This window comes from Scylla paramamosain, chromosome 6 (genome assembly GCF_035594125.1).
Source record: "Scylla paramamosain isolate STU-SP2022 chromosome 6, ASM3559412v1, whole genome shotgun sequence".
Lineage (NCBI taxonomy): Eukaryota > Metazoa > Arthropoda > Malacostraca > Decapoda > Portunidae > Scylla > Scylla paramamosain.
In genome coordinates, this window is record NC_087156.1 from 10,915,248 (window position 1) to 10,933,407 (window position 18,160).

The following is an 18,160-nucleotide window of genomic DNA, read 5'->3' on the forward strand; positions in this document are numbered from 1 at the left end:
CAAATACCTGACTGTACCTTCCTGCTCTATTTATTTCCTGCCACAGTGAGGTGTTAATTTCCTTTGTACTGTTCGGTGGCCTATACACTACTCCCATTACTACTTCCTGTGATCATTCCTTAATATCTACCCATATTGACTCTGTTTTGCTATTTGTATTCAATTCAATGATTAACATTTGAAAATAGCAGCCATACGGAAAACATGTTATGAACATTTTTTTTTACATCTTCACAGTTCAACTCATCGTAATACCATTCTCTTTTTTTGTTTTGTCAAGTTTTTTACAACACATCTCCGTTCTACAGTCACTGCTGAGTCTGAGGGTGTCAACCAAGACTAGCTATCCTGTATAGGAAGTGAGTTATGGGAAATATTTCACACATTTTCCCGCTAGAGCCCAATCTGTGGTGATGAGGTGATAGTTGCAAGAGTTGCGAGGCAGAAATCTTCGCCCACATCCCTATAAATCAAAATATGCAAAATACAGCAAAAAAGGTTAGTCTGACGAAGAAATTACATAAAATAAGATACGCCTTCAAAAGTTACCAAGAAGTGTTTCCGAAACTGAAATCAAAATTTTTATGTGCGATGGACACCAAAAGGTGGTCCTGGCCAAATCATTGTTGTATCCTCTAGGGCCAGGCGGGAGCGGTGGGGTGCAGAGATGTGCAGTAACAAAAATATAAACCCCTCACTCTGCTAGGGAAATAATCCCTCAAAAGATATTTAATACCTTACTAAATGATAAAGAAAATTATAAATTTTCTTTCATTCGCTGACAAGGAAAATAAAAACGTGATGAAACAAATATTTTCAGAAATCTACAATGACGAGCCTCTAAAAAAAAGGGAGACAAATAGTGTGGGCCAGCTCTAGTCATCAAGGCCCACGTCACTTTGACTTTTCAAGGTGACAATCAACAAACACAGAGGCAAATAAGAAGACTTCACAGAACAATACAAGCTTTCCTCTCTTTGATTTTACTTAAATAAAGCTGCAACAACGGTTATGACGCTAAAAAGTTACCTTAGGTTAGGTCATAAATATCATGGTGGTAACGCTTCCCGGGAAATCAGAGTTAAAAATAATATCAATACCAATTGAACAAAGAAAATGTAAATATGTTTTCTCCAGACAAGGAAATTTTTTTTCTTTTTTACATGGAAATCAAATTCACACTAAATATAAATTATTACAGAAATAGTTTCCAAAGACACTTTATCATAACATGCAAAATATTATTAATCTACATAATGGTAAAATGCAGTAAAAGATAAATAAACAGATAAATTAGAAGATCTGATATTTGTTACCTAAAAAAGTCCTCAAGTGAATATTCCTGGTATTGTGGAAAATTTTTTCTAACTGCATCTTTCCTTTTTTCACTCATATATTCGTACATAAAAAGATATATACGAAAAAAAAAATGAACGCAAAAATGACAGCTAATTGTTAGGTTTCAACTGAATCTCTAAATAAATATTTACACCAACAAGATGACACTATTATAGAAAATATATGATTTTGTATCCTTCTTTTTTTCTATGCATACACTAAAATAAGCACACGAAGACTGGAATACAAAAATTATAGTTTAGAAAAAGATTCTCGGTTAATCCACAGAAGACTTTTTTTCCTGTAAGATGTTGCAATGAATATTATAGACTAAATTTACATTCTTTCTTCTTTCATATATATATACCCTGGGAAGGCACAAAAATGGGAGACAAAACAACACTTTGGAAAAATATTTAAACTAATCCTTCAATGGATAATACTACTGACACGATAACATGGAAGCACATCATTTCTATCCTTCATAGATTCATGGGAAGCAGACAGGAGAAAGACAGGCAACAGTGACAGGTTTTAGTTGACATGGAAAAAAAAAGTTTAACAGCGAGTTCCAAAACAGAGTGCACATCATGTGATGAAGCAGGTACTCACTTTCCTCCTGCACGTGTTGGCAGTGTTCACCGCGGCACCACCTGCCATCCTTTCCTGAAAATATCAAAACATCCACATAGAAAAGTGATGCAGCTTGACTATTCTAAAAAGAGCTAAAAATGAAGCATCATAAACAGAACCACCACAAATTTTTTACTGCATTAGTTACAACATACACATGAACAAAAAAGGAAAGAATAAATTCTGAAGAAAAACATGAAATGTCATCAATAAAACATGTTAAATTCCTCCAAGCAAGAACACATGGATACAAGAAAAACAACACTGAAAACAGAACACACTTCAAACACTAAGAATATTAAACATGCACAACAGCTGCAACAAAATAAAATGAACAAGCACAATTACATATATAACAAGATTAAATAACAAAATAAAAAGAAGCAAAAATAATAAATGCAAGCTTCCCAACATTCAGCGGTACAAACCTAAAAACAACAGCAAGGATATACTTGGAAAATAATAAGTACCACTTCAATCTAGCCATAAAAAGTATTCACGGCACAAAACATGAAAATCCATCTTAAGTATCTTTGCCAAAGTGGCCTGACTCATCTATTCTTCTTTCTTTATTATTGTTCAGTGATACAACACATCCACCTTCCTCCGTTTGTGGTTCTGATAACAACAACAACAAACACTCTCTGACCGTTCCTAGTTAGATACCTGCCTTTTCGTGTGGTTACTGCGAGGACGCAGAATGTTCCCTATAATGTCTTACACAACAAAACAACAACAACAACAAAGCCTCCAGAGACCACAAAGATATTGTAGTTGCTGTTGGTTCTGGATGTCACTGATTCTTGGTAAGGATCTGAACAAAAGCGAACACCTGTGAGATCCACCCTACTTCATGCTTGTGCTGCTAACTCGTCTAGATGAAGCAATACATTTAGTGTGATACCTTTCACAGGACCTGCCTAGTATAGTTGTGTCTACATATTTCAGTTCCTGCAGTCATCTGAATAGAAAAGCTTCACTGCAAAGCCAAGGTAGTGTTTCACTGGCAATAATATTCCTATATACGCATTACCAAAGGCATCCTATTTTTTTTTAGTCCCACTGCTTACCAAACCATTGCCAGACGCTCTTTTGATAAGCTCCCACAGGAGGCCGTCTTTCCCACCATGGCAAGATTCACACGATTTTCTCATATTTTCCCTGAAAACATAGTAATGAAGCTCTAGATGTTAGTGTTTTCTACAATGTCTTTGCTACTTCAATACTACACATTCATAAAGAAAAATTTTTAACAGCAAAACAACAAACATGACAACATCTGCTTAGATTCTATCACCATTGCTCTCTTCAAAGCAAAAACAATTTATGTCAAAAAGTGTAATTGAAAAGAGTGCAGGTTAATTAATGAACACTTTGATATTCTTAAAAGCTTTGCATTATAAAAGAAAAAATTGCAGATGTTATTCTTTTGACCAATTACCAATCTCTCTCTCTCTCTCTCTCTCTCTCTCTCTCTCTCTCTCTCTCTCTCTCTCTCTCTCTCTCTCTCTCTCTCTCATCTAAAGACCAGCTAATAAACAAATATATAAATAAATAGCCTCATTAAAAGCATTTACTATGTGTAATTCAATCTCCTGTCGTCTGAACACACGAGTAATCACACGTCTGATGAAGGCATGCTAATGAACACCAAGCTGATGAGCCTTTTTATTTGCTACTTACACTTAAGACCAGCGAGCCCTCGGAATATTTAGGCCACTTATCGACTTTTTATGCAAATATACTTTCAATGTACATCTCTCTCTCTCTCTCTCTCTCTCTCTCTCTCTCTCTCTCTCTCTCTCTCTCTCTCTCTCTCTCATCATTTATCTCTGCATAGGAATGACTATTAAATGTCTTGACTGTTAAGGTTTGTAATGAAAACTGACATAATAATAATAATAAAAATAATAATAATAATAATAATAATAATAATAATAATAATAATAATAATAATAATAATAATAATAATAATAACAGAGTTGTGATGAAAGCTCCAGTACAGTTTCGTAGAGTTTATACCAAGCCCCCAGTACTTCCCCTACAAAAGTACCTTACCCTCTCCTGTCCCTCTAGTTGTCCTTCATGGGATCCAGTGCTCATAATCATATTAACTGATCTATCATATCAGCTTCGTCTCTCTCTCTCTCTCTCTCTCTCTCTCTCTCTCTCTCTCTCTCTCTCTCTCTCTCTCTCTCTCTCTCTCTCTCTCTCCAGAACTATCAATATAGAAAATAGCAGGTTCGAGGTATTCTGTGGTCGTAAGACTTGGCCCCATCAGACTGTGGGAGCGCTTTTATGTTGATTTGCTTCTCTGCAATAATATTTTATGACAATGAGCCTTTGGTTGTTAATGAAGGTGCCATCAGCACATGCAATGATTCACCAACAGACAAATACACACACACACACACAGTATCCAAGAAAAGCTGCTTGAATGATTCCGTCAGTTTTACCAAATTATTTATAGCTAGGATCCTCTTTAGGGCACTCAGGAGACTACAGTCACTACACACTGCTCTACACTAAAGAAGGAATAACAAAGGTACATCTACCACAATTACCTATTTTATTTCTATGCTTCTTTTTTTTCAGCAATCTGTAAATCTATGTGGCTGCTGCTCGAGGTGGCAGAACATTAACCGGGGCTGAGAGTGTGGTGGGATGGATGTTTTGATGGTATCTGTCCCTTTCTCTCTCCAAGTGGATATTGTACAGTAGCTACCAAATTATCTTTATTTTAAAGAGGTCTACATTCTGACACAATGGACAATATTATTTGACACGTTTGGTGATATTGCCAGTGACAATTGGTAGCCTTGCACGCTAAGGATGGTTCCAGTATATTACATATGACCTAACAAATAGAGAGGCATCTTAGCATCACGTCAAGCCATGCATACCAACCCAGAGTTGCCAGGTCTCGCAATATTTTATTGGCAGCTGTGCTCATGATTTTTGGCACCCTGGTCTAGAAGAGCAGTATGAGTGGAACCCCCTCCAGACATGTGAAGCATACTCCATACATGAACGGATAAGGCCCTTGTACAGAGTTAGCAGCTGGGGGGGTGAGAAAAACTGGCGTAGACGTCTCAGAACACCTAACTTCATAGAAGCTGTTTTAGCTAGAGATGAGATGTGAAGTTTCCAGTTCAGATTATAAGTAAAGGACAGACCGAAGATGTTCAGTGTAGAAGAGGGGGACAGTTGAGTGTCATTGAAGAAGAGGGGATAGTTGTCTGGAAGGTTGTGTCAAGTTGATAGATGGAGGAATTGAGTTTTTGAGGCAATGAACAATACCAAGTTTGCTCTGCCCCAATCAAAAATTTTAGAAAGATCAGAAGTCAAGCGTTCTGTGGCTTCCCTGCGTGATTATGTTTACCTCCTGAAGGGTTGGGCGTCTATGAAAAGACGTGGAAAAGTGCAGGGTGGTATCATCAGCGTAGGTTACTTTAAGGCAATATATCTTATGTAATGAGTATCATCAAAGATTTGTTTAATTTTCATCAGGTTTCTGATTCCATTATTGGAGGCAAGGATATTGGTGAACATAACAAAAGTTTGAAACTTGGAAACCATGCATTTTTGTTTGTGATTAAAGAACTGAGAAATGAAATGTTTTTTAGGCTATTCCTTTTATCTGGGAAAGACTGATATTATGCAGTGTGAGAATGATGACATGTTCATTAGGTTTAAGACATTGATACTAGAGTAACTGCAATTTTTTTCTTTCTCTGACCAAGAGGGAATACAATGTTCTTCTCTTAGAATCTTGGCATGTTTGCCGTCAATGGTAAATGGATCTGTTTCTCATATGATTCACCAAAGCTTTTAAAGAGACTCAGTAACACTATTTTGAAGGAGAAAAGTAAAGTACATATAAGGTAATATAATTAAATGCTGAACATTTAATTTTGAATGATCATCAGCTAAAAAATATGAGACTTGCTCCTAACTGGTAAATTCAACATGTGTAGGATTTTCAAGTAATGAACAGAATAGACACATTCTGTGGTAGGCTTACTGCCACAAGAAGCTGTCTTTATTGCAGTATAGGCATGTATATCAGGTGCATAGATCCTTTTCATTATTGAAATAGTTTAGTTACTCTTCATTTTAATGATGCTTATTGCTAAATCTGTAAAATTTGCAAGGAATTCAAGGACATCATGGAAACTGTGCCATACACACACTCTAACAAGACAGCACTTCAGGTGCTGTGGCACGACTGGTCTTTGTTCAGTTCCCTTACCTTAGTTATTAATTGGATGAACCACACTTCCTTGACAAGATTAAGACTTGGATTACCCATTGACTTCTGTTCCTAACTCTGAATGTGAAGATATAGTGATGGCATCAGACTACTTCTAGCTCATAATCTTTTCCATGTAACTGACTGTGCCTGAAGAAGATTTTTGAGTCTCATGAATGTCAAATGACAAGGATATTTTGTCAGATACCAGCCATCAGTTAGACAGCAGTAGTGAGGCAGATTAGATTTGTGATTTAGGTGGCCTTTTCATTCCCCAATGAGGAAAAAAGTGTATTTTCGTTACCAGTCATAAGTTAAAGTTGCCTTTGCATGTGTTTCAGCAATTAACCAAAACCTTTAGTTTAATCAAACTTGGACTATTTTATATCCTTAAATAGGAAATAGGAAGAAGAAATAAATATGGAAAGTTGAATAGTAAATTTCCATACAGTACACAGATATGCCTACAAAATTTCTTTCAAATGTTTTTTGTTTTTCTTTTCACTGTATTCTTGCAAACTATTCTGCTCTTGTCCTACTGTCTCATTGCATGTCCCATGCCCAAGCTCAGGATGCTGTATTTTGTCCTGCATATAATGTTTTCTTCACTTTATCATGATGCATTATTCATATATATATATATATATATATATATATATATATATATATATATATATATATATATATATATATATATATATATATATATATATATATATATATATATATATATATATATATATATATATATATATATATAAGATATCTATCATAATATATGTAATTTTAGATATATCTTACAGTAGCATTTGATGTCAGTCCTCTTATTTTTTCAATGCATCATTTCATCAGGTTTGTGTTCTTTGTTACAGCATATGCAGGAATTATTGCTGACATAAATGCTTTTCTTCCCTGAAATTTTCTTTGGTGAGCTACATGTTATTAACACTATATCTTTAGCTGCTATATGCCCACTGTATATCCTTTCTTTAATGTTGTTGTTCTTGTTGTTGTATGCAGTATTGAGTTGCCATGTCATTTGTTCTGATATGGAAGTCTTTGTGTTCTCTGTTAGGTGGTGTAGCCTTGCTATGCTGACTCCATTACCTCATTATGTACATTCAAAACAGAGTCAATATGGGTAGATATTAAGGAAGGATCACAGTCAGTAGTAATGGGAGTAGTGTATAGGACACCGACCAGTACAAAGGAAATTAACACCTCACTGTGGCAGGAAATAAATAGAGCAGGAAGGTACAGTCAGGTATGTATGGTAGATTTTAATTTTAGGAATATCAACTGGAGCCTGATGGTGGGTAACAAGGAAGCGGAGGAATTTCTTAAGGTAACTCAGGACAATTTTTTTTAAAACAGGTAGTTATAGAACCCACAATGGGGAACATACCATAGATTTAATTCTTACTAACAGGGAGGAAGCAGTCATGCAGATAGAGGCTGGAAGACAGCCAGGTAACAATGACCATTGAGAAATTAGGTACAAATTAAAATGAGAAGAAATTTTTAGAAGCAAAAACACTAGTAAAATACCTGACTTTAGGAGAGCAGATTTTGAGGAATTAAAAAGGTACCTCCAAGGAGTGGACTGGCAACGGATGCAGAGTGAGGTCAGGTCCGGAACAGAGCTGAGAGAGATAAGGCAGGATGAGAGAGGTGAGGTAAGGTGTGAGGGTGTAGGACAAGAGAGGGAAGATGTGTCCGGAAGGGGCAGAGGAGAGAGAGAGGGTGAGATAGGTGTGAGTATGTTGGAGGGTCAGGTCATGCTGAAATGGGAGAGGTGAGGTTGAGGCGAGTAGATGAGAGAGTGGAGAGGATGGAAGGGGCCGAAATGTGGGGATTAGGCGAAGTAAATGATATATAAATATTTTGTAAATAAATTCCATACATGTCAGTTAGCAAGCATCCCATACAGAGCAATAAGATCACAGAAAAATTACCTTAAATGGATGACTACTAGGTTAAAACATTATACAGGGTGGAAGAGAAGTATATATAAGAGATTAAGGGGAGGTGAAGAGGTTTTAAGGCCAAAATATAATGAATTAGTTAGAACAGTCAGGAGGTTAACAAGGGCAATTATGAATTAAAGGTAGTCAGCCAGGCAAAGACAGACCCCCAAGGGATTTTATCAGGTATACAGGACAAAGAATAAGGATACTATAGGTCCATTAAAGGCAGCAGATGGGGAGCTGGTTAGTTCTGGGGAGGAGATAAGTAAAATTCTGAATGAGTATTTTTTAACTATCTTCACCCAGAAAAACATGCAGGATATGCCAAATAGTGAACAGATGTTTAGAGCAGATGAGAATGAGTAGCTGACAGATATTTACAAAACTAAGGAGATATTGGAACAGGAGATAGATAAGCTAAAAAGTTCAGGACACCAAGACCAGATAAAATATGTCCCAGAGTACTTAAGGAATGCAGAGGTTATTAGTGAGCTGTTAGTCTCTGTCTTTAGGAAATCACTTGAGTCAGGTTAGGTACCAGTAATATGGAGGCAGGCTAGTGTAGTACCCATTTTTAAGAAAGGAGATAAAACTTTAGCATCTAATTACAGAACTGTCAGTTTAACTTCAGTTGTGGGTAAAATATTGGAGTCAATAACAGCAAGAAACATAAGGGAGCATTTAAACAAACATAACTTGATAAATCAGTCACAGCATGGCTTCACAAAGGAGAAGTCTTGCCTAACGAACTCGTTAAGTTTATACAGTAAAGTGTACGAGGCAGTAGATAATGGTGATAGTTATGACATCTTATATCTGAACTTTAGTAAAGCTTTTGACAAGGTACCCCATCAGAGGCTATAGAGAAAGGTTAGGGTACATGGGATGGATGGGAAAGTGTTAGGCTAGATTTCATACATGTCAGTTAGCAAGCATCCCATACAGAGCAATAAGATCACAGAAAAATTACCTTAAATGGACGACTACTAGGTTAAAACATTATATAGGGTGGAAGAGAAGTATATATAAGAGATTAAGGGCAGGTGAAGAGGTTTTAAGGCCACAAAATAATGAATTAGTTAGAACAGTCAGGTCATGGCTAAGCGACAGGTGACAAAGAGTTATAATAAATGGCTCTAAATCTGAGTGAGCTCATGTAATTAGTGGGACGCCACAGGGATCAATACTAGGGCCACTGTTGTTTTTAATATATATCAATGACTTGGATAGTGGAATTAGTAGTAAAGTTAGTAAATTTGCAGATGACACAAAGATAGGTAGATTAATTAGGTCAGAATCGGATGCCATCGCCTTGCAGGCAGATTTACATAGGATGAATGAATGGACAGACAGATGCCAAATGCAGTTTAATATCAACAAATACAAAGTACTTAGCATAGGCAGAGGAAACCCACATAGTAGGTACACAATAAACAAGGAAACTCTGGTAGGTTCAGGGTACAAAAAATATCTAGGAGTCATAGTTAGCTCTGAACTCCATCTAGGAAAGCAATGCAGAGGCCAGAAACAGGGCAAATAGGGTATTAGGATTCATTTTTGGGAGTGTTAAAAGTAGAAGGCCTGAAGTAATATTAAAGTTATATTTGGTGCTGGTCAGACCTCATCTAGACTACACTGTGCAGTTCTGGTCCCCACATTACAGGAAAGATATAATTCTATTAGAATCAGTACAGAGGACAATGACTAAAAGGGGATGAAGAGTATTCCTTACAAGGCAAGACTGAAGCTGTTAAATTTACATTCTTTAGAGAGAAGTAGATTAAGCGGGGGCCTGACAGAAGTCTTTAAGTGGTATAAGGGTTATAACAAGGGGGATGTGAGCAAAATTCTTAGGATCAGCAACTAGGATAGAACAAGAAATAACGAGTTCAAGCTTGAAAATTTTTGGTTTAAGAGAGAGATAGGAAGAAATTGGCTCTCAAATAGAGTCGTAAATGAGTGGAACAGAATCAGTAATCATGTTGTTAGTGTTAAGACATTAGGGAGCTTTAAGAGAAGATTAGACAGGTTTATGGATGGGGATGATAGGTGGAAAAAGGTAGGTATATTTCATACAGGGACTGCCACATGTAAGCCTGGTTGCTTCTTGCAGCTTCCCTTATTTCTTATGTTCTTAATATTGCAATGTCTCTTGGTGCTGCTGTATATTATATATGTATGCTATAGGATAGTGATGACTTTTGTGTGATCTCTTAATGCAACTAACCATGTGTTCTGTCTTGTAAGGCATTAGTGTTTGATAAACACCTTGATGTTGCCAAATGTCTGTGCATGTGTGGGAAAAAAAAAAAAAAAACTCTTATGAATGTTGCTGTCTTTCATGGTAATGCCTTGGTTTTATTTTCTGCCCTGTGTTACACACCTAGTGTGTGTTGTACTGTTTTTCATGTTTTATAAGCAGCACATACTTGTTAAAATTTCAGAATACCTACTGTTATACTACTAATATAAATAAAACTTTAATATTATATCAAGTTATTTATTATTCACCTATTAAAACTACTAAAAATAAAATTAAAATTATTTTTGGGAGCATTCACATAAGTGGCCTGCAGTACCTGGCAGCTGTCAATCAATATCTTGAACATAAGAACATAAGAAATAAGGGAAGCTGCAAGAAGCGACCAGGCTTACACGTGGCAGTCCCTGTATGAAACACACCTACCTATTTCCATCTGCTATCCCCCATCCATAAACTTGTCTAATCTTCTCTTAAAGCTCTCTAGTGTCCTAGCACTAACTACATGATTACTGAGTCTGTTCCACTCATCTACCACTCTATTTGAGAACCAATTTTTTCCTATCTCCTTCCTAAAACCTAAATTTTTCAAGCTTGAACCCGTTATTTCTTGTTCTACCCTGGTTGCTGATCCTAAGAATTTTGCTTACATCTCCCTTGTTATAACCCTTATACCACTTAAAGACTTCTATCAGGTCCCCTCTTAACCTACGTCTCTCTAAAGAATGTAAATTTAACAGCTTCAACCTCGCCTCGTAAGGAATACTCCTCATCCCCTGTATCCTTTTAGTCATTCTCCTCTGTACTGATTCTAATAGACCTATATCTTTCCTGTAATGTGGGGACCAGAACTGCACCGCATAGTCTAGATGAGGTCTGACCAGCGCCAAGTATAACTTTAATATTACTTCCAGCCTTCTACTTTTAACACTCCTAAAAATTAATCCTAGTACCCTATTTGCCTTGTTTCTGGCTTCTATGCATTGTTTCCCTAGACGGAGTTCAGAGCTAACTATAACTCCTAAATCTTTCTCGTACCCTGTACCTACCAGAGTTTGGTTGTCTAATGTGTACCTATTGTGTGGGTTTCCTCTACCTACGCTAAACACTTTGCATTTATTGATATTAAATTGCATTTGCCATCTATCCGTCCATTCATTCATTCTATCTAAGTCTGCCTGCAAGGCGATGGCATCCGATTCTGATCTAATTAATCTACCTATCTTTGTGTCATCCGCAAATTTACTAACATCACTACTAATTCCACTATCCAAGTCATTGATATACATTAGAAATAACAATGGCCCTAATACTGATCCCTGTGGCACCCCACTAATTACATGACCCCACTTGGATTTCGAGCCGTTTATTACCACTGTCTGTCGCCTGTTACCAAGCCATGACCCTATCCAGCCTAACACCTTCCCATCTATCCCGTGTGCCCTAACCTTTCTCAGGAGCCTTTGATGGGGTACCTTGTCAAATGCTTTACTAAAGTCCAAATATAAGATATCATAACTATCACCATTATCTACTGCCTCGTACACCTTACTGTAAAAACTTAACAAATTTGTCAGGCAAGACTTCCCCTTCGTGAAGCCATGCTGTGACTGATTTATCAAGTTATGTTTGTCTAAATGTTCCCTAATGTTCCTCGCTATTATTGACTAACATTTTACCTACAACTGAAGTTAAGCTGACAGGTCTATAATTAGACGCTAAAGTTTTATCTCCTTTCTTAAAGATGGGTACTACATTAGCCTGCCTCCACATTACTGGTACCTCACCCGACTCCAGTGATTTCCTAAAGACAGAAACTAACGGCTCACTAATAATCTCTTTACATTCCTTAAGTATTCTGGGATATATTTCATCAGGTCCTGGTGACTTGAACTTTTTTAGCCTATCTATCTCCTGTTCCACTATCTCCCTAGTTATGGAAATATCTGTCAGCTTCTCATTCTCATCTGCTCTAAACACCTGTTCACTATCTGGCCTATCCTGCATGTTTTCCTGGGTGAAGACAGTTAAAAAATAATCATTCAGAAGTTTACTAATCTCCTCCCCAGAACTAACCAGCTCCCCATCTGCTGCCTTTAATGGACCTACAGTATCCTTATTCTTCGTCCTGTATACCTGATAAAATCCCTTGGGGTCCGTCTTCGCCTGGCTGGCTACCTTTGATTCATAATTGTCCTTAGCTTTCCTCGTTAACTTCCTGACTGTTCTAACTAATTCACTATATTGTGTCCTTAAAACTTCTTCACCTGCCCTTAATCTGATCTGAAAGGTTCTGGTTAAAAGAATTTAATACATTCTGTTCATCATTATAAATTATGCTTAAGTTGGGGCTTGAATTTTCGATGTTTGGACGTAAATAACACGAAGTTAATTGCTTATGGAAGAAGAACGTAATAAAAACAATAAAATGCGTTACAAAAGCAAAAGCTGTCACACAAGAAACTATCAGCAACTTCGTCCTCTGTGCGTGAGTCGCAATGAGCTACGATTCCAAATCGAAAATCTTGCTCTTTGCACCAAACGAAATCTATGCACTCACTTACTCGTACTCTAATGAAACTCTAACACACACACACGTGCCCACAACCCAGCCGATAGGGAGGGTGCACCAGGACGGCATGGGTGGCTGGGGGTGCCTGGCCAAAAATATGTGTTTTATCCTCCATGAACTGTGTGGAGTCCCGGCTCATCATCACTATTATCTGTGACTACACCCTCACTGTGGCCATTCATTCAAACTCAGTCCATCAGGTAAGTGAGCGCAAATAAGCTTCCAGAGAGAGAGAGAGAGAGAGAGAGAGAGAGAGAGAGAGAGAGAGAGAGAGAGAGAGCTAACTAGTTCCTTAATTTAAAGTCATAGTAGTAGTATCGCCATGAAAGCTTCACTGATCATCACAAGTTACATTCCACGTTTCCATCATGCATATCAACCCCCGGAAACTACGATATGGGATATGAAACTTTGTGGCCTGGTCATACAGTACCCAAGACCACGAGAGGCTACCGCCATGACAGCCTGACCCTCCCGCCGCATCCCTTGATTTCCGCAGCACAGCACACTGCACACGTCACTGCCTTGTCCTCACCCTGGCCAGGAGTGTACTCACCTCTCAGCAGCACGGCTCGGAGATTTCCTGCTTCAGCCGCCTCACGGAAAGACGTAGGTACGAAAGATTGACGGACGCACACATCCATACTACACCTTTCATCATTATCACATTTGACACTCGCTTCTTGCTTGATGGTCTAGAGGGCGCGAGTTTTGAATGGACTGTGTGGGACTTCAATAATTCATCCTTACCGTCTATTACTACTACCAAGGACTATATATATATATATATATATATATATATATATATATATATATATATATATATATATATATATATATATATATATATATATATATATATATATATATATATATATATATATATATATATATATATATATATATATATTTTTTTTTTTTTTTTATGTAGGAAGGACACTGGCCAAGGGCAACAAATATCCAATAAAAAAAAATATGCCCACTGAAATGCCAGTCCCATAAAAGGGTCAAAGCATTGGTCAAAAATTGATGGATAAGTGTCTTGAAACCTCCCTCTTGAAGGAATTCAAGTCATAGGAAGGTGGAAATACAGAAGCAGGCAGGGAGTTCCAAAGTTTACCAGTGAAAGGGATGAATGATTGAGAATACTGGTTAACTCTTGCGTTTGAGAGGTGGACAGAATAGGGGTGAGAGAAAGAAGAAAGTCTTGTGCAGCAAGGCCGCGGAAGGAGGGGAGGCATGCAGTTAGCAAGATCAGAAGAGCAGTTAGCATGGAAATAGTGGTAGAAGACAATTAGATATGCAACATTGCGGCGGTGAGAGAGAGAGGCTGAAGACAGTCAGTTAGAGGAGAGGAGTTGATGAGACGAAAAGCTTTTGATTCCACCCTGTCTAGAAGAGCAGTATGAGTGGAACCCCCCCAGACATGTGAAGCATACTCCATACATGAACGGATAAGGCCCTTGTACAGAGTTAGCAGCTAGGGGGGTGAGAAAAACTGATGGAGACGTCTCAGAACACCTAACTTCATAGAAGCTGTTTTAGCTAGAGATGAGATGTGAAGTTTCCAGTTCAGATTATAAGTAAAGGACAGACCGAAGATGTTCAGTGTAGAAGAGGGGGACAGTTGAGTGTCATTGAAGAAGAGGGGATAGTTGTCTGGAAGGTTGTGTCAAGTTGATAGATGGAGGAATTGAGTTTTTGAGGCAATGAACAATACCAAGTTTGCTCTGCCCCAATCAAAAATTTTAGAAAGATCAGAAGTCAAGCGTTCTGTGGCTTCCCTGCGTGATATGTTTACCTCCTGAAGGGTTGGGCGTCTATGAAAAGACGTGGAAAAGTGCAGGGTGGTATCATCAGCGTAGGAGTGGATAGGACAAGAAGTTTGGTTTAAAGATCATTAATGAATAATAAGAGAGTGGGTGACAGGACAGAACCATGAGGAACACCACTGTTAATAGATTTAGGAGAAGAACAGTGACCGTCTACCACAGCAGCAATAGAACGGTCAGAAAGGAAACTTGAGATGAAGTTACAGAGAGAAGGATAGAAACCGTAGGAAGGTAATTTGGAAATCAAAGCTTTGTGCCAGACTCTATCAAAAGCTTTTGATATGTCCAAGGCAACAGCAAAAGTTTCACCAAAATCTCTAAAAGAGGATGACCAAGACTCAGTAAGGAAAGCCAGAAGATCACCAGTAGAGCGGCCTTGACGGAACCCATACTGGCGATCAGATAGAAGGTTGTGAAGTGATAGATGTTTAAGAATCTTCCTGTTGAGGATAGATTCAAAAACTTTAGATAGGCAGGAAATTAAAGCAATAGGACGGTAGTTTGAGGGATTAGAACGGTCACCCTTTTTAGGAACAGGTTGAATGTAGGTAAACTTCCAGCAAGAAGGAAAGGTAGATGTTGACAGATAGAGCTGAAAGAGTTTGACTAGGCAAGGTGCAAGCACGAAGGCACAGTTTCGGAGAACAATAGGAGGGACCCCATCAGGTCCATAAGCCTTCCGAGGGTTTAGGCCAGCGAGGGCATGGAAAACATCATTGCGAAGAATTTTAATATGTGGCATGAAGTAGTCAGAGGGTGGAGGAGAGGGAGGAACAAGCCCAGAATTGTCCAAGGTAGAGTTTTTAGCAAAGGTTTGAGCAAAGAATTCAGCTTTAGAAATAAATGTGATAGCAGTGGTGCCATCTGGTTGAAATAGAGGAGGGAAAGAAGAAGAAAAGTTATTGGAGATATTTTTGGCTAGATGCCAGATATCACGAGTGGAGTTAGATCTTGAAAGGTTTTGACACTTTCTGTTAATGAAGGAGTTTTTGGCTAGTTGGAGAACAGACTTGGCATGGTTCCGGGCAGAAATATAAAGTGCATGAGATTCTGGTGATGGAAGGCTTAAGTACCTTTTGTGGGCCACCTCTCTATCATGTATAGCACGAGAACAAGCTGTGTTAAACCAAGGTTTAGAAGGTTTAGGACGAGAAAAAGAGTGAGGAATGTACGCCTCCATGCCAGACACTATCACCTCTGTTATGCGCTCAGCACACAAAGACGGGTCTCTGACACGGAAGCAGTAGTCATTCCAAGGAAAATCAGCAAAATACCTCCTCAGGTCCCCCCAACTAGCAAAGGCAAAACGCCAGAGGCACCTTCGCTTAGGGGGATCCTGAGGAGGGATTGGAGTGATAGGACAAGATAAAGATATGAGATTGTGATCGGAGGAGCCCAACGGAGAAGAAAGGGTGACAGCATAAGCAGAAGGATTAGAGGTCAGGAAAAGGTCAAGAATGTTGGGCGTATCTCCAAGACGATCAGGAATACGAGTAGGGTATTGCACCAATTGCTCTAGGTCATGGAGGATAGCAAAGTTGTAGGCTAGTTCACCAGGATGGTCAGTGAAGGGAGAGGAAAGCCAAAGCTGGTGGTGAACATTGAAGTCTCCAAGAATGGAGATCTCTGCAAAAGGGAAGAGGGTCAGAATGTGCTCCACTTTGGAAGTTAAGTAGTCAAAGAATTTCTTATAGTCAGAGGAGTTAGGTGAGAGGTATACAGCACAGATAAATTTAGTATGAGAGTGACTCTGTAGTCGTAGCCAGATGGTGGAAAACTCGGAAGATTCAAGAGCTTGGGCACGAGAGCAGGTTAAGTCATTGCGCACATAAACGCAGCATCCAGCTTTGGATCGAAAATGAGGATAGAGAAAGTAGGAGGGAACAGAAAAGGGGCTACTGTCAGTTGCCTCAGACACCTGAGTTTCAGTGAGGAAAAGAAGATGAGGTTTAGAAGAGGAGAGGTGGTGTTCTACAGATTGAAAATTAGATCTTAGACCGCGAATGTTGCAGAAGTTAATGAAGAAAAAGTTGAGGGGGGTGTCAAGACACTTAGGGTCGTCGACAGAAAGGCAGTCCGACCTGGGGACATTTATGGTCCCCTCCCCAGATGGGGACTGCGAGGCTGGTGTAGGAGTCGCCATGATGATTTTAAAATTTTTGAGTGAAGTGTGTGTGTGTTATTAGGTGCTTGTAGTTTTGTGTGGAGGAAGAGAGTTGTCTTTAGAGAGCAGGCTGTGACTGCCCCCTTGTGTTGTGAGACACAAAGGGAAACGTTCAGTGAGGTCACAGCTGGGTTTAATGATAAGTTCACAGCACCCCCTGAACAGTGCTTTAGACCTCACTGGGAGTAATTATCGTTTCGGCAGGTGTCTACTGCCTCCTCCTCCTTGGTTAACTCAGAGGGCTGACAGACATCGGAAATGTAATTTTCTTGCCATTATCAATTCTGAGTTAAGGGGGAAAGAAATAACCATAGGAATATAGGTTGAGATAGGAAATGTCTCTCTCTCTCTCTCTCTCTCTCTCTCTCTCTCTCTCTCTCTCTCTCTCTCTCTCTCTCTCTCTCTCTCTCTCTCTCTCTCTCTCTCTCTCTCACTTTATCTATAGCAACACATCTCTTCGTCTGCCACCACCACCACCACCACCACCACCGCCACCAGTCCTTCAAACAAACTTCCCTCTCGCGACACGGTTTGCTTTCAGCGTGTTATTCCCCGGAGCGAAGAAGGTGAGGAGGCGGGATGCTGTTGCTACTGCTGCTGCTGCTGCTGCTGCTGCTGCTGCTGCGGGTGACAGGAGGACCCGGTTGAAGGAGGGAACTACTAGGAAAGGGAACTGTATTAAGATTTGCCACGCCGGTCCCGTGAAAAGTGAAGGTGAAAGGAGGCGCCTGAGTGTCGATAATGCATGTTTGGGAAGCCGTTTTGTCGGACTTCTTTCGTACCATCTCACAACATTTCGAAGCATGTTTTCATCTATATACTTTTCCTCTTCTTTCCCATTGTCTTCACTCCTCACTAACACTACTCTTTTTCCTCTTCTTTTTCCTTTTCTTTTTTCCACCTTTCCTCACTTTAGCACCTACTCTTTTCCCTCCTTCTCTTTCTTTTCCTCTGCTCTGCCCACTACGGCTTCAAAATGATTTAAAAGAGAGGTGAGGTGAGGTAGAAAGGCGGCAGTGCAGAAGGCGGTGTTGGCGGCGGTGCTAGTGGTGGCGGTGGTGGTGGTGACGTGGAAGGAAGGGGGAGAGTGGTGACGAGACGCTTCACAATGCAACACTCTCTCGAAGGGTGTGTGTCTTGGG

At 39.1% G+C, this 18,160-nt stretch overlaps 1 protein-coding gene across 30 annotated transcripts in view; it reads right to left on the reverse strand.

Annotated features, from left to right (window-relative positions):
- The window catches only part of LOC135101301 (circumsporozoite protein-like), a 233,329-nt gene extending 219,599 nt beyond the window's left edge, over positions 1 to 13,730 (reverse strand). For 16 of the 30 annotated variants that reach the window (XM_064005096.1, XM_064005095.1, XM_064005081.1 and 13 more), the window contains exons 1-2: positions 3,042 to 3,130; positions 1,951 to 2,004 (exon numbers count right to left, since the gene is read on the reverse strand). In XM_064005096.1, coding sequence (XP_063861166.1) covers positions 1,951 to 2,004; positions 3,042 to 3,125 — 138 coding nt within the window. In that variant the 5' untranslated portion in view covers positions 3,126 to 3,130. Of the gene's footprint in view, positions 1 to 1,950; positions 2,005 to 3,041; positions 3,131 to 7,771; positions 7,867 to 13,578 lie in introns of those variants that run through there. The other 14 variants (XM_064005087.1, XM_064005084.1, XM_064005083.1 and 11 more) reach the window with 5 other exon arrangements.
- Positions 13,731 to 18,160: the final 4,430 nt, after the last annotated feature.